The sequence below is a fragment of the Haliotis rubra genome, unplaced genomic scaffold, assembly GCF_003918875.1.
Source record: "Haliotis rubra isolate DU_JTF1 unplaced genomic scaffold, ASM391887v1 Scf370, whole genome shotgun sequence".
NCBI lineage: Eukaryota > Metazoa > Mollusca > Gastropoda > Lepetellida > Haliotidae > Haliotis > Haliotis rubra.
In genome coordinates, this window is record NW_025767047.1 from 840490 (window position 1) to 853820 (window position 13331).

General features: G+C 43.4%; 1 protein-coding gene across 1 annotated transcript in view; it reads left to right on the forward strand.

Annotated features, from left to right (window-relative positions):
• Nucleotides 1–13331, forward strand: part of LOC124285932 (nicotinate phosphoribosyltransferase-like) — a 66779-nt gene that overhangs the window by 14631 nt on the left and 38817 nt on the right. Inside the window, exon 5 of the mRNA XM_046722208.1 lies at nucleotides 18–133. Within this exon, the coding sequence (XP_046578164.1) occupies nucleotides 18–133 (116 nt within the window). The remainder of the gene's footprint in view (nucleotides 1–17; nucleotides 134–13331) is intronic.

Below are 13331 nucleotides of genomic sequence, written 5' to 3' on the forward strand. Positions count from 1 at the left end.
TGTACATATGTTGACAGGGTTTGATGGGACAAGTAATGTGTTGGCTGGGAAGATGTTTGGGATCCCTGTGCGAGGCACTCATGCTCACGCCTTCATTACTTCATTCCACTGCATGGAGGAGCTGAAGATCAGGGTATGTAGAACAATGTAATAGCCATCTCGTTTAAATCAGATCTCCATTATGCTACTCCTAAACAGATATCTGAGAACATAATCAGATCATTTCAATCATCTTAGAACAACCTTTCATCCTACCAATCAATTGCTTACCAGACTGAAAGTTTTTAGCATGACAGCTTGAAGAGCTCAACAATCAGGATATTGAAGATATTGCATGCACCAGTTATGAAATGTACTTAGTGTGGGGGTGTTCCTTACACCTTCGACACTAAGACACAATGACAAAGTTGGTGTCAACACTTGTGTTTTATTCAAGATGGCAAACTCATCCATACATGACGTGGGGTGGTGGGGTAGCCTAGTGGTTAAAGCGTTTGCTCGTCACGCCGAAGACCCTGGTTCGATTCCCCACATGGGCTCGATGTGTGAAGCCCATTTCTGGTGTCCCCCGCCATGATATTGCTGGAATATTGCTAAAAGCGGCATAAGATTCAATCACTCACCCATACATGATCTCATCATCTTGGTGCAGATGACGTGTAGATGACGTAATCAGAAAAACGATGTATAATAGGGTTGGTGTTACAACTACTTATAGCAAATACACTACACTCTTCCCCCTTAAATGTCTTCCTCTCGTTATTACTAGAAAGTTCTAAGCCTTAAAAATAATTAAATAATTATCCTGTTATCAATATGATAAATGACGATATAGTGTTCATATGACTGACTCCGTGAGAATATATTAACATTAATATAACACAGTTATTTAACTGGTAACTTTTACTCATATCCCTGCAACTTCAGAGTCTATCATAAAGTAAGGGTGAAACTTCCCACTTTTATTTCTTAACTGAAATCCTTACTGGGGCTTTAACACAACGATTTAGAGTTCATTTCACAGATCAAGCCTCTCCACTGGCTTTCTCAGGCGGGCAGGATATCGCCTGGTCACATCATCACTGTTAGGCTGACTGCTCTCTGAGTTGATTTTTGGATTTGGCGTCATCACCGGACCTGGGCTCGGTCTGGCCGTCTGTGTAGGTAGTCTCACCAACTCCCTCAGCTGCTGATCTGTAATGTCACATCTGGGTGGTGAGGTAGATACAGGAATCTCAGCACTCCTGTAACTCTGCATCTGATCAACGTGGGTGATTTGAGATGACGCACGTATCTGCACCTTGTATCGCAGGGAGCTGAGGCATTTTACGACTCTACCTTGGATCCACTTCTCATCTCTCCCCATCCGATTTCTGATAAGACAGGTTTTGCTGATCTGGAACTCACGTACTGCACTGCCCTCTCTGTCATGCTGGATGATAAGGGGGTTTCAGACTGCTTGACTCCATTCTTCTGTAAGAATTCTTTAAATTCTTTGAATGTGAATTGAGGTCCATCGTCTGATACCACTTCGGCTGGCAAACCATATGCTGAAAACAGCCCCCTCAATTCTATGGTTCTACTTGCTGTCGTTGGTGACATCAATACCACTTCAATCCATTTGGTCCAGCTGTCTATCACCACCTAGAACTTTGGTGATCTGAACTCCCCAAAATCAATATGGATCCTCTCCCAGGCTCTTTTGGGATACACCCATGGGTGTAATGGTGCAACCGGCAGCTCTTTTTGTGTCATCTGACACACTTCACAGTGTCTTGCTGTTTGCTCTATTTCCTGATCTAGTCCCGGAAACCAGAAATAGCTCCTTGCCATACTTTTCGTCCTGACAACCCCACTGTGTTCTGCATGAAGTTCCTCTAATACTTCTTGCTGATACTTGGGTAGTATGACCACGCGCATACCCCACAGTAAGCAACCTTGATCCACCGACAGCTCCAGTCGTCTAATAAAGAAGGGTCTCAGCTGATCAACTACATGATTTGGCCATCCGGATTGCGTGTACTATATTACTCTTGAAAGAAAGACATCATTCCTAGTTGCTTCGGCAATCTGCTCTGCTGAGGTGTGTAGATTGTCTAGGTAGTTAATGTGATTACTCTGTTCTTCGGTGCCAGCATCAACGACTCCCACGGCCCTCTTGACAAGCAGTCGGTGTTGCTGTGCTCAGACGACTAGCAGTATCTGATCTCATGCTTGTATGCCATGAGGATAAGTGCCCATCGTTGAAGTCTAGCTGCGGCTAGTGTTGGAACTCCCGAAGATTGTAGTCAGCGGCCTATGATCTGTAATCAGGATGAATCTTCTGCCATATAGGTACTTGTGAAACTTCTTTACCCCAAAGATGATGGACAATACTTCTTTGTTTAGCTGTGCATAGTTAGTCTCTGAGGCTGTTAATGTCCGGGATGCATATGCCACTGTCCGATCACTTCCGTCCTGCACAATGTGTGATATAACATATTTCACACACCAACGTGAGCGGGCGATTAGTGTCATAGTGGACCAAGACGCTGTTGCTTGATAGCTGTGCTTTACACTGCGTGAAGGCATCTTCCTGTTCCTTTTTCCATTTTCATGCAACATTTCCCTTTAGCAAACTGTACAACAGGGCTAGTAGCATTGACATATTTCTTTCCATAGTAGTTCACCATGCCGATTAATGAGTTCCATCAGCTTCTTCGGTCTTGGAGCTTTTGTGATAGCTGCGACATGTCATCTAGAGGATGAATTCCTTCTGCATCAATGCAATGTCCTAGGTATTCTATTGACCTTGTCATGAACTTGCTTTTTTCCAACTTGAGCTTAATACCATTCTGTGCCAGTCTTCCTAGGACTTTATCCACCAATATGAGCTGTTGAACTTTGTTCTCTGTTCCCATGAGGATGTCATCAAGTAGGACTTCAATTCCATCTATTCCGTTGAGATTCTGTTCCATCACACACTGAAACATTGCAGTGCTGTAGAAACTCCAAATGTCAATCTCTGATACTCATAGAGGCCTTTATGAGTATTAATCACCAACAATTCAAATCTTCAAATCTTCACCTTGCTGAAGACTTTAGCTCCAGGGACCCGTTTCACAAAGCTCTCGTAAGCCTAAGAACTCGTAACATTTCTCATAGCATTCGTACCTCCTATACTGTAACATAGGAGGTGCGATTGCTACAAGAAATGTTACGAGATCTTAGGCTTATGAGAGCTTTGTGAAACGGCTCCCTGATAGTTTGGAGAAGAGATCCTCAGCTGTTGGCATTGGGTAAACTTTCTCTCCAAGGCATGAGTTGATGGTCACTTTATAGTCTCCACAGATTCGTATGGACTAGCACAATCTGATCTTTCAATCTTCTTCAAAATTTCATCTGTCTCCAGCATATCTAACTGATTCTCCATCGCTCCTTTAATAGCATATGGTAGCAGTCTTGCTTTACAAAACTTGGGTACTGATTCAGGCTTTACCCCAATATCCGCTGTAAAGTTCTTAATAGTCCCATTTCCCTCAAACACTGTTTGGTAACTTTCAAGTATATCTGTCACAGAGATGCCAACCGTTACGCTTTGGGCGTAATTATTACGATTTTGACCATTAAATTACACCATTGCACTTAATCTGCGAAATTTACGCTTTTCTACTCGTTTTGCGAAAATCAATAATGTGGATAAAATTTCACAGTGAATTATTTTCGAAACGCACTAGTGCAGGGGTTCAGAAATGGCCTTACACCGATAGGAATCACTTACTCTTAGCATTGCGTCACATGACCCCACATGTTTTCACTCTCTCCTTCTTCGCCCTAGAGGACGGTTGTGAGAGCGCCTGGGTCCCCTATACGGCGTTATATCCTTTTATATTTAGGCCTTTACTACTAAATTAGCTGTATACGGCATTTAGTATTGATATACCAGCAATATGGTTTGAAATTTTTGTCTAAATTATCTGTTTATTCACGTTGTTGACATGATTTTTCATCTTGTTTACAATTGATGAAAACCTGCATTCGTTGCAGATACCGGTTGTCGGTTGCTGATCCGCATTTATTATGTCCTAATTGTACTTCTACATGTTCTTCCAGCTTTCACTGTAAACTTTGTCAGCATTTATCTGAATTTGAATTTAATAATTATTTATATTTCATTCTTAGACGTGCCAAGGACAGGTCTAGACGGCTTTTACAAGTCATGTCTAAACCGAGTGATTGTGCTGATAACCGTTTATTGCTGTCTACTGACATTCACCATTCCAGTGATTTACCGATGGCTTCTACGGAGCATGTCGCTGAGACTGATGGCAGCTCCGGCTCCAGGAAGAGGTTGTCTACATCAACTATAACCTCGTCAAAGTCTAAGAAGACTAGGGCATCGTCTTCTCAGAAGAAGAAGTTGTCTGCAGACAAGACTCCGGCGATGTCTTCCCATGGGGCAGCGCATAAGACGAGGTCCTTCGCTGCAGAGATCATACTGGCAGACGAAGTAGACGTATATGAGGAGCCACCCATCCTCATTCCTGATGTAGCAGTGAGGAAGAAGACCAGTTTCAACCCGGGTGTCTTCATGCAGCAGTTTACGCAGCAGATGTTGGACCTGATGGAACGGAGGTTCGCGCAGGAGAAAGCTGTGACGAAGGCCCCATCTACAACGAACCTGCATGAAGGACAATCAGCCTGCAGATCGCATCCCGCTGAAGATAGTAGCCTGCGTGAAGGAGGAAACCTACGTGAAGGATCACACACTCAACGATGTTCCACGACATCTTCACGAGAGCCTGCCAGTTTGGACATTGATGAATCTGCAATAGATATTCCAGAGGAGCCTTCGCGCAGGAGCAGTACCAGACGTTCACCGGAGCATCGCAGATCATCCTCCTCAGATACGGACAGCCATCAGGAGGTTGCGCTCAGGCACCCTACATACCGTAGAAGAGAATCTACACCTTCACGAAGGCACAGAGATACGTCTCAAGACTCCAGGGAGGATCCTTATCTGAATCAGTCGCCTGCGCGCAGGTCTCTGTGCAGGTCTCCACGCAGGTCTCCACGCAGGTCTCCACGCAAGTCTCCACGCAGATCTCCACGCAGATCTCCATGCAGGAAGGAGACACAATGGCAACCATCTCCAGAACAAGAAGCCTCTAAATCTGAAGATGATGGTGGAATCATATTCTCCCATACAGAGATCAAATCTTGGATGGCAAATGGATTACAACTTGCATCACCTTCTAAGGAGGATAATGAAGCATTCACGTATATGATGTCTAACGAGGACTTTGATACACTTACCCTTCCACCCATCGATCCTGTCTCGGATGTACCGGGAGAACCTCAGCAAAGCCTTCAGGAAGGCAACGAAGTTCCAGAGTCAAAGCGTCCCAAGCCAAGAAGTTCTCTCTTCACCACATGGAACCCTTCATGAAGGCCCCAGAGATAGATGAGAAATACAAGATCATCAACGGCTCCTGAGCTAAGACTTATAAAGTGGAGGATAAAAGTTGGCACAACTAGACACAACTACCAGACGTACCTTCTTTGATCCAAGAGCCATCAATGAAACCCTCATTGTGAAGTTTAGAAACTCGAACTCTGAAGAAGATAGAATGATCAACTCGGCATTGCTGACCCAAAAGAAAGATCATCAGTTCATGTCCGAACATCTGGCATCCACATCAGCGGGCCTGACACTATTGAGAAGACAAGGATTGCTGTCTTCCTGTACTTGGAGTGAGCGCTTCACCAAGTCACTATACAGAGCTCCGTGGTCAGCATCATCTATCTTCGCAGGGGAAATTGAGGACATGGCAAAGGAAGTAACGAAAGAGTCAAGGGAGGTAATGATGATCAAGTCCATCGATACACTAGCCAGTGTTATCCGTCAGACGTCGCAACGCTACTCCGGCAAGTCGAAGTTTACGGGGATACAGAGAACCAGGGAAAAGAAATATGGCAGCTCCAGAGGAGGCAAGGATTCTTTTCGTCGCCCAACCGGAGCTCCCAGAGGTAACCCCGGAAGAGGCAGGGCACCCAGAGGTGCCAGGAACTGTAGCCGCTGAAGGACTGGTTCGGAACGACTGGAGTCTTCCACCCCCCAGCCGTTCCCATACAACCTTCAACAGTGTGTGGACGTCTACAACGCTACTGGAAGAATAGGGGAATTTGTTTACTTGCTAGCAGACGACCTTTTCAGTGATCCTCAGTATGGATGATTTAGAGAAGAGGAAGTTGATTTTAGAGTATTATAACAAGGACATCAGATCAGCTCAAGTGATTTCAAGTAGAACAGGCATCCCTTTGTCCACTGTTTATTGTGTTTTGAAAAATATTGCAAATGGAAATGGCATTGAGCACCAGGGATGCGCAGGTAGGCCCAGAAAATTGACTGTCGGTGACAGGAGGCGGCTTGGTATTCTTGTTTCTAAAAACAAACGAAGGAATTTAGAAAACTTAAGGCTGGATATGATTGATAGAGGAACTGTGGCTGTCTGTAAGGAGACAATTAGAACTGAGCTGCATGCAGTGGGGTCGGCAGAAAAGTCGTGGAATTCCATCACCGATCATGAAACCTGAACAAAAGGAGCGAAGGTTGAACTGGTGCTTACAGCATAGAAATTTTAACTGGGACAATGTGATTTTCTCAGATGAAAGTTCTGTGTGGCTGTTTCCCAATACACTGAAATTCTGGACCAAACAAACTGAAAAACCTTTGTATCAGCGCCCAAAGTACAGTCCAAAATTTAACGTGTGGGGTGGCATATCTGTGTTAGGGGCAACGCCCCTCTGTGTATTTGAAGGGAATATGAACAGTGAGTGGTACACATATATTATCGAGGGACATTTACTTCCATCTGCTCACGTGTTCTATGGAAATGTTTGGATTTTCCAGCAGGACAACAACCCAAACCATTGTTCAAAGCAATCACAGGCCTGGTTTCGGACCCCAAATATGACATTATTAGATTGGCCAAGCTATAGCCCTGACCTAAATCCAATAGAAAATGTTTGGGGACTTATGAAGGAAAGTGTCAATAAGAAAAATCGGACAAATATTGCTGAAATGATAGAAGAGGTGGTCAGATATTGGGACAGCATGGACCACGACCTTCTAACTTCTTTGATCAGTAGTATGTCCCGCCGCATTGAAGCCTGCATTGCTGCCCATGGTGACTTGACAAAATACTAACTGTTCACCTGTCTTTGAATCTGGAGTTATTGTTCTGCTAATATTCACATTTAATACGTGAGTAATGAGTGAAAAAAAAAAAAAATTACAATCCTAAATTCTCAATAATTTCTGGTTGTACTGTACAAAATGATGAAATTCAACCAAGATTATCTACGCAGCCCCGCAAAGTTCAGAATGATACATCTTCCTCAACTGCAACAACTCGTACGTCCGTTAGACTACCTCGCCAGCATAGATCTACAGGATGCGTATCTTCACATCCCGATACATCCGAACTCAAGGAAATACCTATGATTCCTCTTCAACGGACGTCACTTCCAATGGAAGGTGCTACCATTTGGAATATCGTCGGCCCCCTGGTTGTTTACTCGAGTGACAAAGCCAATCATCACATATCTACATCATCGAGGTCTACGCAGTGCGTTTTACCTGGACGACGGGATTCAAGCTCATCAAGATCCCAGTCAACTCAGACTGCAGCTATACTTCACAATCAGGCTGCTCACTCAACTAGGATGGCTAGTAAATCTCCTCAAGTCGGAACTAGAACCCACACAGGATCTGCAATTCCTAAGAATACGGCTCATCACATCAGCGAATTGCATAGTCGTCCCAGAGGAGTGTTGGGTCAAGATACAACAAATGATATCTCAAGCACTACTCTCTCCGTTACCACTACGAAGTTGGCAGAGCCTACTTGGTCTCCTCACGTCAGCACAAGACATGACACGCAGAGGAAGATTACAACTGCGCCCACTACAAGTGTTTGTGAACGCTCATCTAGAAAGTCTGGACTCCTTCGGACTACCGGACGGACTGAAACCATATCTCTTATGGTGGACTCGAAGTCGAATGTTTGGGGAGGAACCTACTTATCAGAGCCGGAGTACAACACTCATCTCTATGTAGATGCATCACTTCAAGGATGGGGAGCCCACCTCGACAATGAAGTGGCAGCAGGGAAATGGTCGAATCAGGAGCAAAGTCTGCACATCAACATGCTCAAGATGGAAGCAGTAATAAACGCCTTACTACACTGGTCCAGCATACTAAGGAACGCACAACTGATGATCCATACGGACAACTCCACAGTGGCGTTCTACATCAACAAACAAGGATCAACAAGGTCAAGGAATCTTCTAGACCTCAGCTTTCATCTGTTCAGTATAATAGACAACCTGAACGCCAACTTAAAAGCATGTCACATTCCTTGAGCCAAGAATGTGATAGCAGACGCCCTATCTCGTCCAACACAACCTTCCCCGACGGAATGGATGTTACATCCAGAAGCATTCAGATGAATCATACAGAGGATAGGATCTCCGCTGATAGACCTGTTTGCTACAAGGTTCAACAAACAAATACCAACATTCGTCTCTCCGGTTCCAGATCCACAAGCATGGGCAACAGACGCTCTAAGCATCACCTGGGAAGGACTAAACGCTTACGCGTTTCCACCTCCAGCTCTATTACCGCAGGTGTTGCAGAAAATCAAGCAGACGAAGAATCTGCAACTGATTTTGGTCGCGCCTCTACTGGCCAGCTAGGGTGTGGTTTCCCATCCTCATACAAGAACTCAGAAGTCCAACCCTGCAACTCCCAGAGTGGCCGAACCTACTAATTCATCCGCATACCAAGCAAGTACACGGAAATCCAACAGTATTCCAACTACACGCATGGAACATATCAAAACTTGCTTGAAGAGAAGAGGATATTCCGCCAGAGCAGCGAACGCAGTCAAGCTAGCTCTACGTAGATCAACCCGCAGCTTGTAGGACGACAAGTGGCAGAGTTTTGAGAAATATGCATTGAGGAAGGGCTTCACGGCGATGAAAGCAACACATCCTCAAGTGGCGGAACGGCGATGAAAGCAACACATCCTCAAGTGGCGGAATACCTTTGTCATCTAAGACAAACAAGGCGGTTAAAAGGTTCAACACTCTCTACATACCTAGCAGCCCTCAGCACAGTTATCACCATGAAGACTGGTGTGAAACTGACCAAAGTACCAGAGATACTGGCTCTACTACGCTCTTTTAAGTTGGAAGACCAACAAAAGAAATTTAAAGCCCCTGCTTGGGATCTCAACGTAGTCTTACAGCATCTCACCAGGGACGCTTACAAACCACTAGAAAGGACATCCTGTGAGTTTCTAACACATAAAACTCTGTTCCTGGTCGCCTTGGCAACAGCAGCTCGGATGTCAGAAATACATGCTCTGGACTTTGAACAAATACGATTTGATGCACATTGCAACATCATACATCTGGGATTGAGATGGGATGTCATAGCAAAGAACCAACTGCCCTGTCAGCCAGACAGACAATTCCATATCCCAGCACTCTCGTCAGTCCTTGGTCCACAGGATACTTAGGATCTATCCTTATGTCCAGTCAGAGCATGGAAAGTCTACCTACAAAGGTCTAAGACGCAGAGACGAAAATTCAAGCGCCTTTTCATCCCTCTATCTACGGAGACACCTACAGAGATCTCATGTACAACAATATCAATATGGATGAGAGCCGTCATCTTAAGGGCCTACAAAGCAGCAGGACTTGAGCCTCCACAAGCATCCAATCCTCATGAAGTCAGAGCACTGGCATCGACACTCGCTCTACATGGAAACTGCTCCATCTCGACAATAATGGAGGGCTGCTATTGGAAGTCAGAGACGGTGTTTGCCAACCACTACTTCAGAGACATTGCTACCGAAGACGTCTCCGGCATTCACCAGTTTTGGCCTCTTGTTGTAGCACAACAATTGACGGTTCCTCAGAGGCGCTGAGATGAATCTTACCCTTTTATCACGTGCCTTGTAAAAGACAACACTCAGAAGAGTTAGAGCTTAGAGTCCATGCGCACGTCTAGGAAAGGCCAGCATGAGTGACAGACCCTATACTTGTAAGGACTTACTCGTATATGATGAAGGGTCACTTCTCCACTTGATGCGAGCATCAAGACATGGAGTCGTATAAATCCACACTCAATGTCAGGAGAAGCGGTTCCAGAGAAATATCATGGAATAATAATTCATACAAAATTCATTATTCACAATTACCACTACAAGCAATATATTAGGATTCAGATATTAGGAAAATATAAATATAGAATATTAGTAATAGCTTAGAGAAAGACTCCAGTCAAAAGTTGTAAAACTCATCTCACAGACATATTATTGAAAAAAGGCATAAATTACGGCTACACAATTTCACATATATTCAAGATAAAATCCTAGCCTAAGGTATTGAGGACTCAATCAGTTAGCAATCCTTTCAGTAATTCAGAGTTATGACCAGACGATTAAATGCATCTATTGTAATCCAAGCGCCTGTAATTGACACATCAGATTAGGCTCGTTAAGATCTAGCCCAGGGTAAGCATCCAAGCATCCAGTAAAAGTGCCATCGAGATTAGTGCCAGTTAAAATAGGATTAACAGGATTAAGAGTAATTGCCCTGTCTGGTCATTGAAGGACACACCCCATTTTGTATATTCTGTATTTGATAGGCTAATGTAGGTTACACCCATTTTTGTATCAGTGAACCAATCGTAATCTCTTTATTGTTTTAATTGTAGATAAAATGTCTCTAACTGCATTTGTCAGGTCAGCTCTAGCCCTCAGCCCAGATGGTTGTACCGACTCTCTGTGGCCACCCCATGTTACTCCGTTCTTGTAAATAAAAGTGTGATTAGCTTCTTGTGACTTCTGACTCTTTTGCTGAGTTAATTCCCCCAAGCAGACCAGCACGCCAGTTAGATAAGGTGTTTCACCAGAACCATCACTTGGACGCAAGACCCTTACCATAATAGTTGGCGGAGAATCAACGTTTTTTGTAACCTCGGAGCCCAGGAACTAACTACAACCAGCTACAAGAACATATGGAATAACAAGCGACTGCATCCACGTCTGATCTCAACACTGGATTAAGGACCACCAACTCCTGTAAAGACACCAACCAAGGAAGAAAAAGTCTTCAAAAATTGTAAGTACTACTTTACATTGTTGATTTCTTGTCTTTTCTTAATTATAGTACGGTACATACTATAAGGTGTCATGGCCAATATGGAGTCTGGTATGGAAAGTAACTGTGGAAGTGAAATTCCAACTGTGTCCTTAGTTACCCCCCTTGCCAAAAGTGTAATTCAGGTAACATTTGGCACTGAAACAACAACTTGTTTAATAGATACAGGGGCATCCATTTGCTGCATTTCGTCTGCTTTTCTAAACAAAGCTTTCAACAACCCTGTACTTGGAAACTCACCCTTTCCACAAATTCAAGGTGTTGGCGGTAATTGCACAAGGTGTTGGGTTCAGTTGTGTTAGATTTTGTCATTGAAGATCAAGAATTTTCACAAAAATTCTATGTCCTGCCCTCATTACCTAAGTCAGTCCTACTAGGTGAGAACTTCCTCAATGACAACGATGCAGTCATAGATTATAGCTGCCATTCCCTCATAATAGGCAACAGCACCTCAGATAGGCAATATATCAATTTCATTGCCCATCCAGATCAAGAAATTTGTGGATTAGCAAAAACAATAGATCAGATATATATTCCCCCTCAGAGTGAAATTCATTTCAAGGTAAGACTGCCTGAGGCAGACAATGATTCCCTCATCCTCATTGAACCAATTGCCTCCCTCACTGCTCATTCTGAAGTAGCAGGTGGTAGGACCCTCTCGAAAGCGCATTAAGAAAACTGCTACATTTAGGCTTATGAATCCTTCCCAAGAAGAACAAGTATTAGACAAAGGTACAGTTGTAGGAAAATTTAGTTACATTGACAGCCACTCTATCTTTGAAATTGACTGTGACCAACCTTCAGTGGTCACTGTGAACACTGACATTAAGACAACAGACAATGACACTAGGGATTATGTCAAAATTGCTCAAGATTTAGGATTTGATTTGACCAAGACACAACTGACGCCAGACCAACAACAAAGACTACTCAGGTTTTTGGGACAAAACAGAGACATGTTTTCCACAAGCCTTGCAGATTTAGGAAAAACTGACATGCATAGGCATATCAATGACACGGGCGACCATCCCCCTGTTAAGTGTAGGCCTTATCGTCAGTCTCCTCATCTCCAAAAAGTCACTGAAGAACTTGTTGAAGATTTTCTCAAATATGATTTAATTGAGGAGTCCACTTCAATGTATTCAGCCCCCATCATCTAAGTTAAGAAACGTGAGGATCATATAGATTTGTTTGTGACTACAGAAAATTAAATTCTGTCACATTACCCATGTCATGGCCACTCCCTGTTTTTGACGATGTTGTTGATCACATCGGCAATAGCCAAGCTACAATTTTTTCCACGTTAGATCTTGCCAATGGCTTCTTCCAAATGCCATTACACGAAGACTCAAAGCATAAAACTGCTTTTGTCACCCATCAAGGCCTTTATCAATTCAAACGTTTGCCCCAGGGTTTGTCTAATTGTCCACTTTGTTTTCAGCAACTCAAGTGCTAAGGAAATTGCTTTTCAAAGTTGCGTTGATTTACATTGATGATTTGATAATCTACAGCAAAAACTTTGAAGAACATCTCCAACATTTAGAGCAAGTCTTCTACTATCTCAAACAGGCAAAATTAACACTGAAGCCATCAAAATGCAATTTTGCAACAGACAAGGTTTCATTTCTTGGTCATGTTTTATCATGTGGAGGTGTTCAAGTTGATGACAAAAAGGTCGAAGCAATTAAAACCTTCCCAATACCTAAATCACAAAAACAGGTTCGCTCATTTTTAGGCCTCACAAACTTTTACAGAAAGTATGTGAAAGATTATGCGAAAATAGCACTGCCATTGAATGCATTGTTAAAAAAGCATTCAGAGGCAGAAACTGGTAAGAAACCAAAGTTCCAGTGGTCACTTGAGTGTGATCAGGCTTTCAACACACTCAAAGATGCTATGTGTAACACACCTGTTCTGGCTTATCCAGACTTTGACAAAGAATTTTTTCTCTCAACCGATGCCAGCGATATGAGCATTGGGTTTGTCTTAAGTCAAAAAGACGAGAAGAATAATGAACATCCTATAGCTTTTGGAGGCAGAGCTCTTCACGGCAGCGAGAAGAATTGGAGCATTACAGAAAAAGAAGGTTTAGCTTTAGTTGAAGCCATTAGATCATT